The sequence below is a fragment of the Maniola hyperantus genome, chromosome 21 (genome assembly GCF_902806685.2).
Source record: "Maniola hyperantus chromosome 21, iAphHyp1.2, whole genome shotgun sequence".
NCBI lineage: Eukaryota > Metazoa > Arthropoda > Insecta > Lepidoptera > Nymphalidae > Maniola > Maniola hyperantus.
In genome coordinates, this window is record NC_048556.1 from 369,929 (window position 1) to 394,201 (window position 24,273).

Sequence of the window (24,273 nt, forward strand, 5' to 3'; positions counted from 1 at the left end):
AAAAAAAATATCTTTATTTTTCACACAACAATTTCACAAACAATAACAGCTGGGAACGATGATCCTGCAGAAGTTTACACTGTGTTGCAGTGATCATCGCTCTCCTCATACAATATGACAATATAAGTGCGCGCGCGCGCGCGCGTGTGTGCGTGTGTGTGTGTGTGTGTGTGTGTGTGTGTGTGTGTGTGTGTGGAAATGTTATATTACGCAAACATCTCGCAAGCTTCTGCGATATCCAATAAAATAAAACACGAAACGATAAATTTACCAATTTAATTATAACACGGCCCTGGTGTAAAGAATTCTAGGACGATCTATATGGAGTGATCGATAATCCAATCAACGTATGGAGCAACAGCGGTGCTGACACCAGGGTAAGTGGCGTGGGCACATCCCCGGCCCCAGGACACCACCCCGATAGTGATGTTCCCGTAGTACAGAGGTCCCCCGGAGTCTCCGTGGCAGGCGTCCTTGCCGCCGACGTCGAGGATGCCCACGCAGATCATATTCTTGGTGACAGGTGCGTCCTCTGGGAGGGCATCGTACCGCTCACGGCAGAGGTCGTTGTTGATGGTGTAGACTTGGACGTGCTGCAGAACTTCCGAAGGCGGGCCATCGAGCTGTTAAATTAAAACTTATAAGACTAGCTGATGCCCGCGACTTCGTCCGCGTGGAATTAGTGTTTTAAAAATCCCGTGGGAACTTTTTGATTTTCCGGGATAAAAAGTAGCCTATTTCACTCTCCAGCCCCCCGATTGTGTAAGAATAACCATTTCATGGCTATCGCAATAGTCAAGAAATTCTGCCCTTTGATTGGTTGATTCGCTGTTTACATTTTTTCACAGCCAATCAAAGGGCAGAATTTCTTGACGATTGCGATAGCCATGAAATGGTTATTCTTACACAATTGGGGGGCTGGTCTTTATCTATACCCTGATGTCTATGTGATCTATGCCCCTGATCAAGGTATCAGCATGATCAACCCATCGCCGGCTCACTACAGAGCACGGGTCTCGTCTCAGATTGAGAAGGCTTTTGGCCATAGTCTACCACGCTGGCCATGTGCGGATTGGTAGACTTCACACACCTTTGAGAACATTATGGAGAACTCTCAGGCGTCCAGGTTTCCTCACGATGTTTTCCTTCACCGTTAAAGCAAGTGATATTTAATTATTTAACGCAAGTGATATTTATAAACGCACATAACTCCGAAAAGTTAGGTGCGTGCCTCGGATCGAACCCACGGCCTCCGATTAGAAGGCTGACGTCCTAACAGTGGCGTGCAGGTCATAGAGGCATAAATGCACTGCTTACCCGAGTTGTAATAGCTCAATGCATATTTTCATAAGACCTGCCAGTAAACAGATTCCTACCTAACTAATGCCTACCCTAGCTTCAAACCCTGTGCACGCCACTACGTCCTAACCTATCACAGCTTTTTTCAAGGTATAGTCGGGCATATTCCGAGATTTTGTACGACACGTTAACGTTCCCATTCGTTCTGGAATGTTCGAATTTTTTTTTTAGGGAATGGTGGGATTATAGTGCGTCCTACTCAATTCTATACAAGTGTGTAAGAGACAGCTAGCTATTAGCTCGAGTCGCTGCTAAGTGTAATCTCTAGCTCTAACCTAGAAGTATGTTACTCACCACAGTGGAACCCCAGCCAGCGTGGACCACCGGCAGGTTGTCAGGGATGAAGCTATCCTGTGGAGGGATGGCGGCCTGCTGGATGACGGAGGAGTACACCAGGCGCTCTATTAGTCTGACCACGACAATGTCACCGTCGAAGCCATTCTGACCATAAGAGGGATGCTTGAAGGCATCCTCCACGTAGGCTATAGATCCTCCTTGGTGTCTATACGTGGCTCCGGCTCTTACGCGACGAAACCTTGGCCTGTACAAACTGAAAAGAAAAGAAAAGAAAGAAGAATGAAAACTACTTACTACTTACAGAATTAAAAAAATCCCGGCCAAGTGCGACTCAGGCTCGCGCAATGAGGGTTTTACTACAGTCGTATTTTTTCGACATTCGGCACGATAATTCAAAAACTATGATGTATAAAAACAAATAAAAATCTGTTTTAGAATGTACAGGTGAAGACCTTTCATATGACACCCCACTTAATATAGTCACTCACTTCGAAAGTTGAAAATACTAATTATTAGTTCATGACCACAATTTAATTTTTTGTGTGATCTAACCCTAAATTCACGGTTTTCAGAATTTTCCCCAAATGTCAGCTATAAAATCTACCTACCTGCCAAATTTCATGATTCTAGGTCAACGGGGCAGTACCCTGTAGGTTTCTTGACAGACAGACAGACAGACAACAAAGTGATCCTATAAGGGTTCCGTTTTTCCTTTTGAGGTACGGAACCCTAAAAACTAAACAAAGTGAAGAAAAGACAGTATTTGTTAGGATTCCGTATCCGAAGGGTGCCAACAGGACTTCCACACGCCACGCTCTTGCGCGGCCTGAATCCAGCGGCTCCCTGCGACTCGTCTGATGCCGTCCATCCACCTAGTGAGGGGTCTTCCAACGCTGCGTCTCCCGGTGTGAGATCGCCATTCCAGCACCTTGAGACCCCAACGTCTATCGGTTTTACGAACTATGTGCCCTGTCCATTGCCACTTCAGCTTCGCAACCCGTTGAGCTATGTCGGTTACTCTAGTTCTTCTACGGATCTCCTCATTTCTGATTTGATTACGTGATAAGCATAGCTCTCTCCATCGCCCGCTGAGTGACTCTGAGCTTTCTTATGTAACTGCACTAAACCAGGGCGTGTGAGAGGCGCGGTGTGTCAGCCGACACCTGTCATCAGGCGCACACGGCACCGATTCCGTTGTCGTTCTCTAAACTAAATTTAGAGTATCTGCATCCTTTTCCAATGCTAAAAAATTTTTTACAAAAAAAATAAAAACCGACTTCGTTACACAAACACTAAAAATTGAAAAATAATTTAATTTATTACCGAATATATTATGTATACAAGAGTTAATATAGTTCCATAATAATACTTTTTGGTACCGACCCCAAAAAATATTATTATGGAACTATATTAACTCTTGTATATACATGTCGGAGAACAGGAGGATGGCTGATAATTATTATTCATCTTTAGCCGACATCAGAAGGTAGTAATTAATAAGTAGGTACTTTAATCCATGTTCTTTACAAATAGTTCTCAGTAACGTATCGCACATGGAAACCATCAACGTAACACAACCAGATCACCCTAACCTAACCCTACCTATGGTCGCCTCCAACCACCCCTCACAGCGACCCCTCACCTCACTCTAAACTAGCTAACCTAAGCTAAACACTACATCGTGTGATTAGGGCGCAATTGCTATTGCAACCTCTCAATCAAGTCACGACCTACTCCGTTATCTAATCATCTCAAGGTAATCAATCACAACTTCATGAACGCTCTTAAAAGGATCATTGCATCGACTCTCTTACGATCTAAACCAGATCTTATAATTGACTTCTCATTACTAATTCAGAATATCGCAATAGCTCTACCTTCTCCACTCTGTGCACATCTGCATACAGAACACCATAGCATCGTGCGCCACACGCGCCACGACTACTATCCACCCAAATAAGCGATCACAACAGAAACCAGGTAGAATGTAAGCTATTCGATCTCATGGGCAACTCATTGTCTAATCCATTTCAACATTACACGAGAGTCATCAATGATTCTTTACCAACCGGGTTATACGATTCTAAAGCGGGTACCTACTATCAAAGTTAACTTCAAGTTACTATCACACTAAACTATCACTTCAAACTAATCATTATCTCAACTGCCGGTATATCTCCAATTACACTCTAAATCACTAGCGTCTGCAGAAATAACCTTAACGGATGTCCTTATAATAATCTATCCACTGAGCCAAACGTTAACTCACGAACTACTCTAATATTCACCAATAATTAGTATTCCATATTCGTCAAACAACTACGCGAACATTATTAATAGTGCTTTGCAGGCAAAGTCACCGGATGGCACTAGATGTTACGATTTAACACAACGTACATTAGCATCGAACAATTACTGTTCTAACTATATCACAATCACCGAATTAAATATCACGATTAAGAAACTACCTACCTATCTCAAATAATAAAGATTAGCTAAGCTATAATCTGATACTTAATTAATTTAACGCGAGAGAGAATTTTGAACAATGACAAATGCGTGCGTGTCAAAGTCCAACTCTGACAACTAAAATAAAGATGGCTACCTTCCGTAGAGTAAAGCTCATACGTTTCTTTTCACGGTGTCTACAGACAGTAAGAACTCTTTCAATATCGACCCTCCAATACGGCCATTCTGACATGCGACCGTCCTCGGGCGCTAGTATGTATCAAGCACAAACATTTTATAAACGTCAGAACATCCGCTCGTTCATCCTGACAATCAGCACAAGCACACAAACCACATATTCTAAAGCATGCATATCACAACCATTACAAATAAAACAAGCATGACACAACCAAACATAGCCCAACTTTATCCATAGTAGCAACTTCTAAAACACACTGCACCATTTGCCATAATAGACTCACCGCTCATAATTATGTCTCATAAAACCCGAACTCCAGCAGTACCCCGCTACTGATCCTATCACCTGTTCCAAATACCCACCACACTATACACCAAGCTAACTCCCCTCAGCTGAAACGGCCACGCCGCCGTCCATCCATTATCGGAACAGCCACCTCGCCGTTTATCATCTAAATGGCCACCTCGCCTTTTAGACAACTCCCTTTTTTTTCAAAACAGCCACCTCGCCGTTTATCATCTAAATGGCCACCTCGCCTTTTAGACAACCCCCTTTTTTTTTCAAAACAGCCACCTCGCCGTTTATCATCTAAATGGCCACCTCGCCGTTTAGACAACCCATTTTTATAAATCAAATATTCTTTAACGTCGCAATAGCACTTTTCCAAAAGCAATTCACTAAGCTCTTCCTTATACACATCCAAACTCATCCTTTTGAGGTCAATCAGCAGCTTAATGTTCATTTTTTTTTTACAGCCATAGCGCAAACGCTTTTAATGCATGTACCACTGTGACATTCTGAAATGCATATCTCGTGCGTGCATCCAACCGACCCACTCATCCTTACCTCATAATCTCGTTGGAAATATTTTTGACATCTCCTAATAAATACGCCCATATCCTCTATGCTCATACATCACAGTGGAAGGACCCCCACGCATACACAAATTCGTCCAATTCAGCACACACACCTAATGTGCACCCTCAAATTAGAGTTCTTGTCGCAAATTATTCCCAAAAACTTTAACTCATCAACCCTCTCCATCGTCGCATGATCATGAACTGCATCATTTTAGTTTTATTTAAGCGCACTTCCAAGTCATTATTACTAATTCAATTAATTATCCTCCAAAGCGCCGTTCAATTCCCATTCCTACGTTCCTTCAACATTATTCTATCATCTGCAAACAATACACAACGAACAATGGTCGCTATCGTAATGTCACCAATACAAGTTACAAAAAGAAAACAAATATTCCGGCGAATTTAAAAACCTCCTCCGTTTTTGAAGTCAGTTCAAACGGAAGGATTCTAATACACCACACATACCATACACTCTGAGGTACCCCTCGCTTATCACATTCCAGTGGAGATTCGTACACCCTTTGGTATTATTTTTCATTCTAGCAATCCCAGCGCACATTTTCAGTCCATTCAAATACGACTCTATCCATTCATAAGCTCTTCTTGCAACACCATATCCATCTAATTTATCCAATAATATTTTATGATTCACAAAGTCAAAAGCCTTAGTCACATCCAGAAAAATAATAGCAATAGGTACCCTGTCATTCAGGCTATCATTATCTATTCCACTTAAACAGAAACAATCCTCGACAGTGGAGCTGTCATTGCAAAAACCAAATCGTTCATCCACGAGCACACCATTGGCATTGAATTTTTTTGAGACGTTTCACCATTACCTTTCCAATCATTCCCGCTAATATTGGCACCAATGTTATAGGACGGTGCCACATCAATCGCCTTTTTTTTTTTTTTGAACACGGGCTACAGGAATGGTAACTATAGAAATTTTTAAGTTGCTAGGGAAAACCCCTTATTCAAACGACTGATTCACTATGTCTGCAAATACACTGCATAGGCGAATAGCGCACTCCTCTACAGAGCCAGTCCTCATCTCATCTTAGCCCAGCTTCAGTGTCACTCCGTGACTCTATTATACCAAAAATCCCTTCAGTCAACCATACCGTTTTATTATTACAATTATCCATTTTCACCTTCTTAGAGGGTAAACACAGCACATAGAAAAGTTATACGACATCATGAAAGGAATCAAATGCCTCGCCGACGCTTTCCGAATATTCGAAAATGTAAGGGACAAGATAAATTTCATGAATAAAATTATTTCGTATTATCCCCGTTGTAGTCCCTCCCACATTAAGACCATGCAGACCTATATCGCACTTTTTTTTCAACCCTTACTGCCAATGCCCAAGTAGCATCATGATCTGAGAGTGCTAAATAGTCAATCTCAGCAGCTGAAAACATCAGACCACTAGCTAGTGGTCTGATGTAGTGGACCACTAGGTAGTAGTGGCATTAAATTAGATGACAACCGTGCTGGGACATCACACTCCCAATGCTATAACCATTTAGTAAGGAAACCAAGTAGTTTGGAACCCTCGTAGCCTTAGCTCCAAGCTTACGCAATTCACCATCACCACCATACCACATAACTCCTACAACTGACAGTCAAAATTGTAAATTAACTAAACTTAACTATTTTGAATAAATGATTTGAGTTTAACTCCATTAAATCACGGCCACTTTCACCACTCCTTAGCGCATCTCTACACAAAATAATCCTTTTTTCTTTCTCTTTTTATTCAAAACACACAAAAGTAAATCAAGCTTTTCAAGAAAGACCAGGTGTGGGTATTAAAATTGAAAACATGTCTTGCACAAATAAATAAAAAAAAAAAAAAAAATCTTGTAACTTTTTTTTTTTTTTTAAACAAAGCTAGTGTTGCAATGATTTTCGAAAATGTGGGCATAAATCGTGTATCCCACTTCTGATGTCGGAGAACAGGAGGATGGCTGATAATTATTATTCATCTTTAGCCGACATCAGAAGGTAGTAATTAATAAGTAGGTACTTTAATCCATGTTCTTTACAAATAGTTCTCAGTAACGTATCGCACATGGAAACCATCAACGTAACACAACCAGATCACCCTAACCTAACCCTACCTATGGTCGCCTCCAACCACCCCTCACAGCGACCCCTCACCTCACTCTAAACTAGCTAACCTAAGCTAAACACTACATCGTGTGATTAGGGCGCAATTGCTATTGCAACCTCTCAATCAAGTCACGACCTACTCCGTTATCTAATCATCTCAAGGTAATCAATCACAACTTCATGAACGCTCTTAAAAGGATCATTGCATCGACTCTCTTACGATCTAAACCAGATCTTATAATTGACTTCTCATTACTAATTCAGAATATCGCAATAGCTCTACCTTCTCCACTCTGTGCACATCTGCATACAGAACACCATAGCATCGTGCGCCACACGCGCCACGACTACTATCCACCCAAATAAGCGATCACAACAGAAACCAGGTAGAATGTAAGCTATTCGATCTCATGGGCAACTCATTGTCTAATCCATTTCAACATTACACGAGAGTCATCAATGATTCTTTACCAACCGGGTTATACGATTCTAAAGCGGGTACCTACTATCAAAGTTAACTTCAAGTTACTATCACACTAAACTATCACTTCAAACTAATCATTATCTCAACTGCCGGTATATCTCCAATTACACTCTAAATCACTAGCGTCTGCAGAAATAACCTTAACGGATGTCCTTATAATAATCTATCCACTGAGCCAAACGTTAACTCACGAACTACTCTAATATTCACCAATAATTAGTATTCCATATTCGTCAAACAACTACGCGAACATTATTAATAGTGCTTTGCAGGCAAAGTCACCGGATGGCACTAGATGTTACGATTTAACACAACGTACATTAGCATCGAACAATTACTGTTCTAACTATATCACAATCACCGAATTAAATATCACGATTAAGAAACTACCTACCTATCTCAAATAATAAAGATTAGCTAAGCTATAATCTGATACTTAATTAATTTAACGCGAGAGAGAATTTTGAACAATGACAAATGCGTGCGTGTCAAAGTCCAACTCTGACAACTAAAATAAAGATGGCTACCTTCCGTAGAGTAAAGCTCATACGTTTCTTTTCACGGTGTCTACAGACAGTAAGAACTCTTTCAATATCGACCCTCCAATATACATAATATATTTGGTAATAAATTAAATTATTTTTCAATTTTTAGTGTTTGTGTAACGAAGTCGGTTTTTATTTTTTTTGTAAAAAAATTTTATTTCACAATTTTTAGTAGCTCCATGGAATTATGCTATGTTATGAATGTTATGAATATGTTATGAATTAATTATGGTATTATAACCTCCTCCTTTTTTTGAAGTCGGTTAAAAATGGAAGAACATGAACTTTACATTTAAAGACTCTAAATTTTAGTGCACGCTACAAATCTAAAAATTAAATTTAAAACTGTCAAACCGCGTCTGTTCTTTTCATATTACATTAGTAAGAAGAGGATGTGAATACTAACTCTAAAATTAGGTTGTGCTCAGAATCAGAACCAATTGTACATGCTTATAGACCAGTGCCTAAATCCAGTCTTTTCTATGAATACTACAGTCCAATGTGAACTCAGCAACCAGATACTAACGGTGGAACGAAACAGTGTGCAGCAGACAACACGGTTCTTGCTGTGAGGATGGTACCGCCACATCCTTGGTTCCACGCGCCTGTCCAAACGTTTTGTATGTCAATCTGTCAAAAAATTACAAAAAATCTCTTATGTAACGCGTAAAGTTTAACTTTTTATGTCAAATTTCATGTCAAAAGTACAATTTTAGTCCTTAGCTCAAAGCTGGGCCACAGAATATGGGCCTTGATTGCAGTAGAATGACAGCTACAATGTCTCGATCGCAATCACCTCTGATTGGTTGACGCTCGCTTACTATTGGCTGCAATGCAACAAGAACAACAACAAGAATACAATAAATTCAGCTAATCTCATCAATTGCAATTGTAATGATGATTGATGCAGGTTTTACGAAATCAACCATTTATTTTAAAGGTGAGCCGTACTTTTGACATGACAGTTGACCCATAGAGTTAAAATGGCGCGTGAGGAGTCATTTTGTACGGACTATACTACATTGTTATTTCTTTCGATATTTAATTTCTCCTTCTGAATCTCTTTTCGCAACGTAGTCTTTATACAGAAAACCATATTATTATAATATACACATATGAAAAGCGGTGATAGCCTAGTAGTTAAGATGTCGGCCTCATATACGGCGGAGCGCGGGTTCTATCCCGGGCATGCTTCTCTAACTTTCCGGAGTTCACATAACGAAAAGATACAGCAAGCAATTAAAAATATCACAAATTTTAACGGTGAAAGTAAACATCTCGAGGAAACCTGCACGCCTGCGAGTGGTCCATAATATTCTCAAAGGTACTTATATGAAATTTGTCAACCCGTACTTGGCCAACATTGTGGATGTTGGCCAAACCCTTTTCATTTTGAGAGGAGACCCGTCCTCGGTAGTGAGCCGTCGATGGGTTGATCATGATGATGAGCACATACCTGAACAATGGAAGGGTGTACGTCAACAGTTGTAGGTTCACCCCCCACTATTTTCGGCAAGGCATCGAACGATCGGCATGTTACTGGTCCTGAAAGGACAGAACAAAACATACAACAAGTTGGCATACTTATAACTTAACTATTTTAAGGCCTATAATCTGAGATTATCTCTCATTGAAATGTGAAAGAGGCGCACTGTAGAGGCGGCCTCATTACATTGAACTATCAATGAATAACGATGATACGAGTGCAAACTCCAGAAGGTCTAAAACGCCAGGCAAATCGCGTCGCTTACGCGTTTCTCTGAGAAGGTTTCTGTGATAATATGTTTATCTTCTAAGCAAAATCTATATATATAAAATTCAAAGTCCTGACTGACTGACTGACTGACATAGATATCAACGCACAGCCTAAACCGCTGGTCCTAAAGACATAAAATTTGGAGGGTCTGTTCTTTGTGAAGAGTAGGTATCCACTAAGAAAGGATTTTTCGAAATTCCACCCCTAAGTGGGTTAAATGGGGGATGGAAGTTTGTATGAAAGTCGATCATTTTTCAAGTTATTTGCATGAAAATTGGTATTTGGGTTTTCGATTACAAATGAAGAAAAATTTGTTTCAGGATTTTAGGAAAATTTGCCCATAAGGGTGGTAAAATAGGGGTTGAAAGATTGTATGGGAAAGTTTTAATTATTGATATTATAATTGACTTGAAATTTCGAAAGTAGGTTTTTTCTTGAGGTTAGGTGTCAGCTAAGAAACGACTATGAGGAAATCCCCCCCCCCCCCCTAAAGGAGTGAAATGGGGGTTGGAAGGTTATATGTGTTATTCGGTGCTGTTCAGAGTGCGTGTCATGTTATAATGTTTGTTTCTGAAAAATAATGCCATTTGTTTCCTGTAGGCCACGCAGGCGAAGCCGCGGGCAGAAGCTAGTAACTAAATAAAAGTTTATTCATTATACTCAAGGGAAAAAAATCAAACGCCTTGCGATCTACTGGTATGCCATGTACTGGCATGCGAGCTACTGGCAGAACCTCGATACACATGCTAGTAGCTCGTTCTTGCTTGTAACTGGCATGCTTTTGTGCGAGTAACTAGCATGTGTATCACGCGCTATAAACACAAGCATGAGCCACTCGCCTTCGTGAATTGCAAGAACTGTAACAGATATATTTACCAGCAAAAACCGCTAACGCGAAAAACCAAGGCACCAACATCTTACTGCCTCAATACACAAACAAGTAAAGTAATAACTACTCTACTACTATATTTAAATACATTTTTACTTTATCATATCACAGTGTATAAAACTTTACTAAGAATATATTGATATAAAAACGATAATCGTTACAATATAAACTAACTAACTTGCGCTCGCGACTTGGTCCGCGTGGACTACACAAATTTCAAACCCCCATTTCACTCCTTTAGAGCTTGAATTTTCAAAAATCCTTTCTTAGCGAATGTCTACGTCATAATAGCGTCTAGTAGTTTGAACTGTGCGTTGATAGATCAGTCAGTCAGTCATCAATTAGATGATGCCCGCGGCTTCGTCAAACGGGAATTGTTTGATCTACCAGGATAACCATTCACGGTTCCAAAACCAAGCACTCAGGAATATTGTTAACTAACTGATGCCCGCGACTTCGTCAGCGTGGATTTAGGTTTTTTAAAATCCCGTGGGAACTCTTTGCTTTTCCGGGATAAAAAGTAGCCTATGTCACTCTCCAGGTCTTAAACTATGCCCATGCAAAATATCACGTCGATCCGTTGCTCCGTTGCGACGTGATTGAAGGACAAACAAATCAAACCAACAAACACACTTTTGCATTTATAATATGGTTAGCGATATTAGGATTAGGAAGGATTAGAATATTAGGATATAATTATTATCAGTAGCACCAATAAAATAATGATCTAACAGTAAATTAGTCATGGATTGAGTCAGCCATGAGTAAGTGGATCCGAGAAAAACTTTATACCCCTTGAAGGCATTCCGCATCATCATCATATCATGATCAACCCATCACCGGCTCACTACAAAGCACGGGTCTTCTCTCACAGTGAGAAGGGTTTTGGCTAGAGACTACAACGCTGGCCATGTGCGGATTGGTAGACTTCACACACCTTTGAGAGCATTATGGAGAACTCTCAGGTATGTAGGTTTCCTCACGATGTTTTCCTTCACCGTTAACGCAAGTGATATTTAATGAATTAAAACGCACATAACTCCGAAAAGTTAGAGGTGCGTGCCCGGGATCGAACCCCCGACCTCCGATTAGAAGGCGGACGTCTTTACCACTAGGCTATCACAGCTTATTCCATTCCGCATCAGCATAATAAAAACCGACCGAATGCGAGTCCGGCTCGCCCACCGAGGGTTCCGTACTAACTACTACAGTGGTATTTTTTCGACACTTTGCACGATAATTTAAAAACTATGATGCATAAAAATAAATAAAAATCAGTTTTAGAATGCACAGGTGAAGACCTTACATATGATACCCCACTTTATATAGTTATCTTACTTCGAAAATTAAAAATAATAATTATTAGTTTATGACCACAATTTAATTTTTTTTGTGTGATGTAACCACAAATTCACGGTTTTCTGGTTTTTCCCCGAATGTCAGCTACAAGTCCTACCTACCTGCCTTTCATGATTCTAGGTCAACAGGAAGTACCCTGTAGGTTTCTTGACAGACCGACAGACAGACAGACAACAAAGTGATCCTATAAGGGTTCCGTTTTTCCTTTTGAGGTATGGAACCCTAAAAGCCAAAAGACATAATAATTATTGTCTAGTTCATATAGTTTACAAATGCAAACCTTATTAGAAACCTTCCTTTGTAACGATGGGGCGGCATGTATTGTAGTTAAGTCATCTATAAAAGCACCTTAAAATTTTATATGAGTTGTCCTGTTATATATTAAAAATGAATCGCTGAATGTGTTGCTGATCGCAAATCTCGAGAACAGCTGAACCGATTTCGCTAATTCTTTTTTTGTAATATTCCTTGAAGTACCTACGGGGATGGTTCTTACGGAGAGAAAAATTTAAAAAATTGCCTGAAAAAGAATCGACTGTTAGGCGGTACGAAGTTCGCCGGAGCAGCTATTATTTAGATATAAGTTTACATTTATGCGTATAACTTTCTAAATAAAAAACACTATCTACTAATACCGTCCTGAAAGTATGTACTTATTTATTTTAAAAAAAGATTCCGATGAATTGAGAACCTCCTCCTTTTTTGAAGTCGATTAAAAAGGATTTGGAGACACGACGATTTTTATTGGATGTGGACTGTGGACGCGATCTTATGAAGATAGGTACTTAAAATAAAACACAACACTATAAATTAAACAATTTATTTTATAATACGAGGCTCTGGTGAAAAGAACAAACTGTGCGGAGAAGAATTATAAGGTTTGAGCAATAATCCAGTCACTGTATGAAGCAACATTGATGCTGACACCAGGGAAAGTCTCATTCGCACACCCGTGGCCCCAGGATACCACCCCAATAGTGATGTTCCCGTAGTACAGAGGTCCTCCGGAGTCACCTTGGCAGGAGCCTTTGCCGCCGACGTCGAGGATACCATTGCAGATCATTCTTTTGGTGACAGGAAGGTTATTGGAGAGGGTATCGTACCGCTCACGGCAGAGGTCGTTGTTGATGGTGTAGACTTGGACGTGCTGCAGAACGTCCGACCACGTGCCTTGTTGCTGTGGAAGAAAACCAAATCATAATTGAACCTTCCAACGCCAAACTCTATCAGTGCCCTTATTATAAATGCGAAAGTGTGTTTGTTTGTTGGTTTTTTGGTTTGTTGGTTTGTCCTTCAATCACGTCACAACGGAGCAACGGATTGACATGATTTTTTGCATGGGTATAGTCAAAGACTTGGAGAGTGCCATAGGCTACTTTTTATCCCGGAAAATCAAAGAGTTCCCACGGGATTTTTGAATACCTAAATCGACGCGTACGAAGTCGCGACCATCAGCTAGTAATTAATAAAATACTGTATTATTAAATTTACACTAAAAACAAGGAAATAAAATGACGTAATAAAAAAACAAGAAAACTTGACTGCTAATAAATAGTAACTGGTAACTGAAAAGGAAAAATAAATTTTGCATCCTATAAAATAGTACCTACTAATAATTGATAAGGTCATAAACATGAATCTTAGAAAATGTATGGCAGGCGGGTGCATTATTTAGCACTACCTACTTATGTTTATTATACATCTATATATTATAAGTATAATGTTATTTTATTCTTGAGTGGATTCGGGGAATGAAACCAAGACTTAATTGCGTTTCTATACAACTACAGAAACAACATTTAAAGCCTTTATTTACGGTTTTAACAATTAATCTTTTCTAATTATAAACACAAAATATCCGTTTACTTCAAAACACCGACAAAACTTCAGATTCAATTGACATAACTGTCAGTAGTGACATTTGACAAGCTAAGTCCACAGACTTCAGGATATGTCTTTTATGCACCAAAGACAAAGTAATAAATTAAAGAAAAGCACTGAATAGGTGTCCATGGGTAAAGTGGTTTTCTTTACATCTCCACCCCCGTCAGAGTAACAATTGCATGTGATAACGTATGTAATTGTTCAGTTATTATCAAACACTGGAGACAGTTTTGTAATGTGGTAAAGATTTGATTCAGCTTTCTTGCGTCCGGTATCAACTTCATAGATTGAATTTGAAATTTTCTTCAGAATAGTGTATGGCCCAATCCTCAATTCATCCATTTTCTTCCTATTTAGCCGATTTCCGTTTTCCACATAAACTCTGTCTCCCACATCCAATTTATATTCTTCTCTATGACGGTCGAATATTTTTTTATTATAATTGTGAGATTTTATTGTGTTCTCCAAAGCTAGTTGTCTATCTCTTTTCAGATCTTCTTTTGTACATCTTGATTTTAATTCAAGTGGTAGAATGTTTACATTTTCGCCTTCTAAGAGGTATTTTGGAGCAAATTTTGTAACTGTATGTTCTGTTTCGTTATATTTTTCTACACATTTTTGTGCAATAGTAGTCCATGCTATTTTTTTCTCACTTTCATTTATTTTGCATCTTATCTTATTGACTAAAGTTTGATTTAGCCTTTCATTAAGTCCATTAGAAAATGGTGAATCCACAGCAGTGAAAATCATTGTTATGCTTTCGTTCTTCAGGAATTCTTTAAATTCTTTGGAGTTTATACCAGGATATTGGTCCGTTAATACCATATCTATATTATAGCTTTGTGTCACATTTTTTATTAGCTTAATAAAATCTGTGGAGCTTTGGTTTCTTGATGTGAATATATAGGCATACCTTGTGAAATGATCGACCAGAAGGTGCAAGTATTTTTTTGTTGACCGTGATCCTCCAAAGCCTCCAATTGTATCAATAGAGACAATTTCAAACGGACGTGTTGCTGGACCTAAATGTGACATTAAGCCATATTTTGACTTCCTCCTTGATTTGTTTTTTATACAAATTTCACATTCATCACAAATTTGTTTAATGCTTGCGATGATATTCTTTGCTGTGTAAAATGGTGTTATTTTACTTATCATCTGAGTCCTCCCAATGTGGCAATAAGTGTCATGGACGTCTTTTATTAGAGTTTTGCTAAGTTCTTCTGACAGTATGATTTTTTTCCTTCTTCTATTGTTTTTGTAATAAATTCCATTTTCAAATACAAGTTTTTCTTTTTGTGGATCTAGATTTGAGTGTTGGTCATTTTTTATATCTTCTAGGGTTATTAAATTTACTACTTTTAAAAAATCTTCATTGTTATCGTTGGGTTCTAGAACTGGGTTTCTGCTTAAACAGTCTGCTTCTTGGTTTGATTTTCCTGGATTATATTTAATTTTAAAATTATATTGGGATAAATAATACATCAAATCCCCTAGTTCTTCGTCAGTTCTAGCCTTAATGTTCATATTTTCTAACGGTTTATGATCAGAGTATACTGTAAATTCTTTTCCCATAAGCCAGTGCTGCCAATATTTCACAGCTTCTTTTATTGCTAGGCATTCTAGATATATTGCTTTCTTAGTTTTTTGAGTTTCAGTAAATTTTTTTGAAAAGTAAGCAACTGGCTTAATATCGCCGTTTTTATCTTCTTGTTTTAACACCGCTCCCACACCTTTGATACTAGCATCCGTGTAAATCTTTATCGGTTTTTCAGGGTTAAAGATATTAAGAATTGGTTCTGAACATAGTAATGCTTTTATTTTATCAAATGATTCTTGACATTCTGCAGACCATATAAATTTCACATCTTTTCGTAGTAAATTGTGTAACGGATCTAGGATAATCGCACTGTGTGGTACGAATTTATGATGAAAATTTACTTTTCCTAGGAATTGTCGTATATTTTTCCTTGTTTTTGGTATTGGAAAGTTCTTCACAGCGGTCAAATAATCTTTCAGAGGTCTGATTGAATTGTTTTCAATTATATGACCTAAATATTTGGCATAATTATTTGCAAAAGAACATTTAGAAAATTTTAGTCTAAAACCTTCTGTTAGTATTGCTTCCATTAGTCTTGATAGATGTAATAAATGATCTTTGAAAGTTTTTGAAAAAATTAAGATATCATCTATAAAATTTACCGCAAAATTAGAGAGTTCATATTTTCTAATAATGTTTCCCAATATTCTTTGGAAAATAGCTGGTGCCGTCTTTAGGCCAAATGGGAGACAAGTCCATTGAAAATGGCCCTCCTGTGTTACAAATGCAGTCTTGTATCTATTTTGAATTTTCAAAGGAATTGACCAAAATGCTGAATTTATGTCCAAAGTAGAAAAATAGTTACAGTTTACAGTTTTTGACATTAAATCCTCTATCAAAGGAAAAGGTTGAGATTGAGGGACTACAATTTTGTTCAGTTCTCTGAAATCTATACACAATCTTGTTCTTTTTTCATCTTCTTTTTTATATGCCAGAGTAACTGGAGCAGCAAACGGGCTATACGAATCCTCAATCAATTTTTTTTTTAATAGTTTTGCTATTTGATTTTCTATTTCTTTTCTATCTTCAGGTGTGCATCTGTATGGACGTTTGCAGCAATACTTATCTACCATTAAGTCAATATGAGCTTCATAATCTCTTACAGTACCTATATCATATTTATCTTTAGCAAAAACCGATTTGTATTTTTCTATTAGCTTATCAATTTCTGATTGTTGGTATAAATCTAGATGGTTTACTAAGATTTCAAATCCATCAAAGTTTATATGTTCATTGAAATTTATTTCACATTTATTTGTGTGTCTAGTTTCTTGCTTTAATACATCTGAGTGTAAAAACAAACCTTCTTCATTTTTGTCACCTAGTACATCAGGAATTTTGACATTTGTTATCTTTGATGTATCAGTTTTTGAGTAGTTATCGTTTTTCGTATCCTTTTCATTTGAAGTTACGTTCTTTTCTTTTGGATTGTTACATTGTATAATCTCTAATTTTTCATTTTGTGTTAAGTTGAAATTTTTTATGCAATCCAAACCAATTAGAAAATCATAGTTAAAATTTTCATTATCGACTACATAAACATCCATATTTCTTTCAATATTGTAGATTTTTATTTTTAGTGTTACCATCCCTTTTGTTTTCTTCTCACCATTAATAGTCTTCAAGTTTACTTTTTGTATACTATCTGTATTTTCGTTTGGATATATCTTTAATAATCTTGCATTTATTAATGATACATTTGAACCCGAGTCATAAATTCCGGAAACATTTAAAGTATCATTTAATAGTAACTTGACTTTTATTAATGGTGGCACCTCTAGTTTTTTGGATTTTCCTCGTTCAGTTCAATTTCCAATTCTGAGTTATTTACTGTTTTTACAACTGCATTTTTGTTTTTCCCTTTAAACCAGCAATTTTCCTCAGGATGATAACGTTTCCCTTTTTTTTCGCGGACACAGATTTGACATGGTTTTTTTTCTTCATTTTTTTTGGATTTTGTATCAGGATATATAGAACTTTTTTATCATATTTATTTTTTCCAACTAAATGTTCCAATCTTCCTAATTCATTGTAGAGATCTTCGGTTCCTTGTAAAGTTTCTCTGTCAATTTTATCAGCTACATATTATACACATAACCGAATGCTATAAGGTCTATGAGTGTCCCAGTATCAATTGATTTTCTTACTTCCAGTAACAATTTTTCTTTTTTTAAGGCATACTCAAGTAACAAGCCTGTCTGATATTTGAAAGCTAGAGCATATCGACTGGGTGACCATCCTTTGTTTTTAAACGTTTCACAAAAATTTTCCTCCCATTTGCTCCATTCTGATTCCACCGTAAGTTTTATTATCATGCAACTGTACCAGTCTACACTAGAGTATTCCAAAAAATTTTTTAGAATTTCAATTTTCTTTCTATCTTCGTTGATCTGGAAACGTTCACATTCTTTATTAAAATCTTTAATCCATTGGTCAGCATTTGAGTTTCTGCCGGTGAATTTCTCAATTGTAAAGTCCTTTGCAATTTTCCCCAAACTCTGAGTTTCTGATTTGATTGGTTTTTCTTCCAGCAATTTCTCTAATAGTTTTTCCAACGTTCCACTTGAGCCACTAGGTATAGATTCAGGACTATTTGTTTTTTCTATAATCTCTTCTAAGTAAAAATCATTAAACTGTAAGTTTTGTTCTTCATCCAAATATACTTTTGATATATCATCTGTCAAGGTTATCCATATTTTCCTTGTTTGATGTCTTTTAAGCAATGATTTTCTTACCTTGGCATAGTTGGAAGTGTTTGTAATTACTTGGTGCAAATTTGCAGGTTGAAGCTCGGCAGGTATTCCAAATATCTGTCCTGTAGGTGTAGCTATCGAGGTTATACAGATGGTATTTGATTTTCCATCCGCTGCTGGTTTCACAACAAAATCAAACCGCAACCGTTCCATGTTTAGTGAAATATATGCAGAAAATGTTGTTTTATAATGTTATTTTATTCTTGAGTGGATTCGGGGAATGAAACCAAGACTTAATTGCGTTTCTATACAACTACAGAAACAACATTTAAAGCCTTTATTTACGGTTTTAACAATTAATCTTTTCTAATTATAAACACAAAATATCCGTTTACTTCAAAACACCGACAAAACTTCAGATTCAATTGACATAACTGTCAGTAGTGACATTTGACAAGCTAAGTCCACAGACTTCAGGATATGTCTTTTATGCACCAAAGACAAAGTAATAAATTAAAGAAAAGCACTGAATAGGTGTCCATGGGTAAAGTGGTTTTCTTTACATAAGTATATAAAAGGAAAAGGTGACTAACTGACTGACTGATCTATCAACGCACAGCTCAAACTACTGGATGGATCGGGCTGAAATTTGGCATGCAGATAGCATTATGACGTAGGCATCCGCTAAGAAAGGAATTTGAAAATTCAACCCCTAAGGGGGTGAAATAGGGGTTTGAAGTTTGTGTAGTCCACGAGGACAAAGTCGTGAGCATAAGCTAGTTTTTCAATATGTATGCTCAATTACCATTTTATAGAATGCAAAGCTTGTTTTTTGCTTTTCAAGGTTGTATGTTACGAAGCTGATAGCCTAGCGGTTAGGATGTCCGCCTTCTAATCGAAGGTCGGAGGTTCTATCCCGGGCACTCACCTCTAATTTTTTGGAGCTTTGTGCGTTTTAAGTAATTAAATATCACTTGCTTTAACGGTGAAGGAAAACATCGTGAGAAAACCTGCATGCCTGAGAGTTCTCCGTAATGTTGTCAAAGGTGTGTGAAGTGTACCAATCCGCACATGACCAGCGTGGTAGACTATGGCCAAAACCCTTCTCACTCGGAGACCCGTGCTCTGTAGTGAGCCGGCGATGGGTTGATCATGATGATGATGACGTTACTTACCGTAGTGTCACCCCAGCCAGCGTGTATAACCGGCAGGTTGTCGGGGATGAAGCTATCCTGGGGAGGGATGGAAGTCTGCTGGACGACGGGGGAGTACACCAGGGAGTCCTTTAGTCTGACCACGGTGATGTCACCGTCGAAGCCTATCTGCAGACCATAGGAGGGATGGTTATATGCCTCCTCCACGTATGCTAAGGATCCTCCGTTTTGTCTATACGTGGCACCGGCTCTTATGCGACGAAACTTTGGCCCGTAATACCTGAAAATAAAACCGTTTATTTTATTGATCAACTAGCTGATGCCCGCGACTTCGTCCGCGTGAACTTATGTTTTTTTTAAAATCCCGTGGGAACTCTTTGATTTTCCGGGATAAAAAGTAGCCAATTGTCACTCTCCAGGTCTTATCTATACCCATGCAAAAAATCACGTCAATCCGTTACACCGTTGCGACGTGATTGAAGGACAAACCACCAAACCAACAAACAAACACACTTTCGCATTTATAATAGGTAAGGGTACTGATATGAATTATGGCGAGTCCTCTCTTATCTTTTTTTTAAGGTTAATCAGTACCCTTATTATTAAGTGTGTTTGTTTGATTTATTGGTTGGTATTGGTTTATTGGTTTGTTGGTTTGTCCTTCAATCACGTCGCAACGATGCAACGGATTGACGTGATTTTTTGCATGAGTATAGATAAATATCTCGAGGCTACTTTTTATCCCGGAAAATCAAAGAGTTCCCACGGGATTTTAAAAAATCTAATTCCACCTACCTAAAGGGGTGAAATGGGGGTTGAAATTTGTGTAGTCCGCGCGGACGAAGTCGCGGGAATAAGCTAGTAGGTCATATACTAACGGTCCATCGAAACAGTGTGCAGCAGATAAAACATTAGTTGATGTGAGGATGATAGCGCCGCATTCTTGATTCCACTGCCCTGACCAAACGTGTTGCATGTCAACCTGTCCAAAAAAAAATTACATTCATTTAGCTTTTAGACCACCCTAAGTCCCTAACATGGCAATTTGACAACCTCTCAGCTTATGCTAGCGAGTTCGGGGTATTTTATTTTTTTACTTAACTTTCGACTACTGTACTCCCTTAGGGGTTGAATTTTCAAAAATCCCTTCCTAGCGGATGCCTGCGTCATAATAGCTATCTGCATGCCAAATTTCAGCCCAATCCGTCTAGTAGTTTGAACTGTGCGTTCATAGATCAGTCAGTCACCTTTTCCTTTTATATATTTAGACTAGCTTATGCTCGCGATTCGTCCGCGTGGACTACACAAATTTCAAACCCGTATTTCACCCCCTTAGCAGTAGAATTTTCAAAAATCCTTTCTTAGCGGATGCCTACGTCATAATAGCTATCTGCATGCCAAATTTCAGCCCAATCCGTCTAGTAGTTTGAACTGTGCGTTCATAGATCAGTCAGTCACCTTTTCCTTTTATATATTTAGACTAGCTTATGCTCGCGATTCGTCCTCGTGGACTACACAAATTTCAAACCCGTATTTCACCCCCTTAGCAGTAGAATTTTCAAAAATCCTTTCTTAGCGGATGCCTACGTCATAATAGCTATCTGCATGCCCAATCCGTCCAGTAGTTTGAGCTGACTGATCTATCAACAGCTCAGTCAGGCAGTCAGTCACCTTTTCCTTTTATAGTTTTAGATTATTATGAGGTCCCGGGTTCCATTCCCGGTAGGGAATATTTGGAATTTTATAATTTCTAAATTTTCTCTGGTCTGGGAGGCTTCGGCGTGGCTAGTTACCATCCTGCCAGCAAAGCTGTGCCGCCAAGCGATTTACCGTTCCGGAACGATGTCTCCTAGACACCAAACGAGTACCTATGGGTTTAATGAAACTACAATACCCCTTTCAGGTTATCCCGCTACCATCTAAGACGGCATCATCACTTACCATCAGGTGAGATTGCAGTCATGGGATAACTAGTATCTGAATTTAAAAAAAAATCTCTTAAATAAGTGAATACATACTTGGACAATGGAAGGGTACACTTCAACAGTTGTAGGCGCACCCCCCACAATCTTACTTGAACGACATGCTATTGATCCTGAAAGAACAGACCAAGGTTGAAACTAACACAAAAACCGACCAAGTGTGACTCAGAGTTTTTCGACATTTTGCACGATAAATCAAAAAGTAATATATAAAAATAAAAATAAATCCGTTTTAAAATGAACAGACAAAGCCCTTTCATATGATACCCCACTTGGTATAGTTATCTTACTTTCAAAGTTGAAAATTCTTATGAGTTATTAGTTCATGACCACAATTTAATTTTTTTGTGTGATGTTGGTTACAAATTCACGGTTTGCAGATTTTCCCCGAATGTCTGCTATAAGAGCTACCTACCTGCCAAATTTCATGATTCTAGGTCAACGGAAACCTATAGGTTTCTTGACAGACAGACAGACAGACTACAAAGTGATCCTTTAAGGGTTCCGTTTTTAATTTTGAGGTATGGAACCCTAAAATTAACAAAAAACTTTTTTGCAAGTAGGTAAGTATATGTAACTACATATTTTAATTATTATATCAACATGCCAACAACACAGATTGTTAAAACTAACGGATATTGCATTAAGTTGCCTTTTAAGCTCGAAAAGCGGAGATTTTACTCGCTTCAGCAGTGCATCATCTTCATCATCATGATCAACCCATCGGCGGCTCACTACAGAGCTAAGATCTTCTCTCCGTGACAGGTCGAGATGGCAATCGTGGTATGAGGTGGGGGAACGTCACCCGCGTTCGCCCGCACTGGGCTAGCGCGGGGGCTGTGCGGGTGTGCGGGGCGTCCCCGCCCCGGTTGCCATCTCAACCTGTCGCGTACTATAGGTGCATGATATAAGCTAGTAAATTTAGGTAATAAATATATTTACCGGCAAAAAACACCAACGCCAAAAACCAAGACACCAACATCTTACTGCCTCAATACCCAAATACGTAAATTATATTGTAACCCTTACTACTAAATACAATTTTAAGATTCCGTACCCAAAGGGTAAAACAAAGCTCTAATAATGTCGCTCAGCTCTCCGTCTGTCTGTCCGAGTGTCACGGGTCTTTAGTTTGTAGACGAAATCAATTACAAACCAGAAATTTTGGACTTGGATATCTGGAAGTAGAACGTTGACCCAAAACCGATTTTTTTTTTTTAAATAACGAAAATATCCTGGGGACTTGTCAAAGTTGTCCGTTTTAGACCATTTTTGTGACGGGGTCTATCTCAAAAACTAGTTAAAATATGAAATTTCCGTATATTATGTAACAACGAAACTGACTGAAAACTGAAACGAACTGAAAACAACGATTCATAAAGTAGTTTGTAAGCTGTGACCAAAACATAATTAATGTACAAAACCATAAAAGAGGGAGGCCCGACTCGCACTTGGCTCGTTTTGTACTTTATTATAATGTATAAAAATTTATTGTGTTGATTTGATATACAAACGATTTCCGTGAATGTTTATCTGGATCTATAATCTGGACGATATAAAATTGTTTTGTCAATGATGCATCAATAATTATATTATATCTATGACATAAGTGCCCGTTTATACGTATAGTATAGGTATATGTATAACCCATAGAAAATAAAGCTGCTATCATCATCATGATCATGATCAACCCATCACCGGCTCACTACAAAGCACGAGTCTCTTCTCAGAGTGAGAAGGGTTTTGGCCATAGTCTACCACGCTGGCCATGTGCGGATTGGTAGACTTCACACACCTTTGCGAACATTATGGAGAACTCTCAGGCATGCAGGTTTCCTCACGATGTTTTCCGTTAAAGCAAGTGATATTTAATTAATTAAAACGCACATAACTCCGAAAAATTAGAGGTGCGTGGCCGGTATCGGACCCCCAACCTCCTATTAGAAGGCGGACGTTCTAACTACTAGGCTACACAGCTGCTATAGCTTAGTATAATATTGTGGAATTTGGATATAAAAAATTACACTCATTCCCACAAACGACTTTCGGACTTTCTTGAAGCGAAGCGCAGGAGTCGCAAGCCTATTACGATTTCTAGTTTGCTTATCGTATCGATATAATCGATAATTTTCTTTTATCTAATACTTATTTAATACTAGCTTATGCGCGCGACTTACGACTTATTTATTTTATTTATTATGCGCGCGACTTCGTCCGTGTGGACTACACAAATTTCAAACCGCTATTTTACCCCCTTAGGGGTTGAATTTTCAAAAATCCTTTCTTAGCGGATGTCTACGTCATAATAGCTATCAGCATGTCAAATTTCAGCCCGATCCGTCCAGTAGTTTGAGCTGTGCGTTGATAGATCAGTCAGTCAGTCAGTCAGTCACCCTTTCCTTTTATATATTTAGATGTTGTCTTAGAAAAGTTAAGTAGAAATGTATTGAGAGGCACCTGTAAGAGCATCAATTTTCCCAAGAAATTCGCGTGATATTGAATTGTAAATTGCGCGTGTTGTATTTATTGCCTTTTTGTAATACAAAAATTCTGTATAGAAGCAGCGTTACTTTTCGGAAATCCATATACAATGAACCATAGGCTTAATTTGCTATAATCTGCTGAAACAAGTCAAATATGTG

General features: G+C 38.3%; 1 protein-coding gene across 1 annotated transcript; it reads right to left on the bottom strand.

Moving 5' to 3' along the window:
- Positions 1–317: 317 nt before the first annotated feature.
- LOC117992576 (transmembrane protease serine 9-like) lies at positions 318–22,613 on the bottom strand. Its single transcript, XM_069505962.1, has 10 exons — positions 22,574–22,613; positions 21,668–21,744; positions 20,528–20,631; positions 19,662–19,929; positions 13,205–13,495; positions 12,954–12,957; positions 9,771–9,859; positions 8,841–8,944; positions 1,654–1,909; positions 318–623 (listed from the first exon to the last, which is right to left on the bottom strand). Exons 1-10 carry the CDS (start codon positions 22,611–22,613, stop codon positions 318–320), a joined length of 1,539 nt encoding a protein of 512 aa, XP_069362063.1.
- Between the last annotated feature and the right edge of the window lie 1,660 nt (positions 22,614–24,273).

What these genes read in the sequence shown, in the direction of transcription:
- LOC117992576 (XM_069505962.1), bottom strand. Translation starts at nt 22,613, where the DNA reads ATGTTGGTGTCTTGGTTTTTGGCGTTGGTGTTTTTTGCCG. An exon ending in GCACACTGTTTCGATGGACC is followed by an intron (nt 19,930 to 20,527) that starts GTTAGTATATGA and finishes TTTTATTTTCAG; the next exon opens with GTATTACGGGCCAAAGTTTC. An exon ending in TACACCCTTCCATTGTTCAG is followed by an intron (nt 8,945 to 9,770) that starts GTATGTGCTCAT and finishes ATTTTTTGACAG; the next exon opens with ATTGACATACAAAACGTTTG.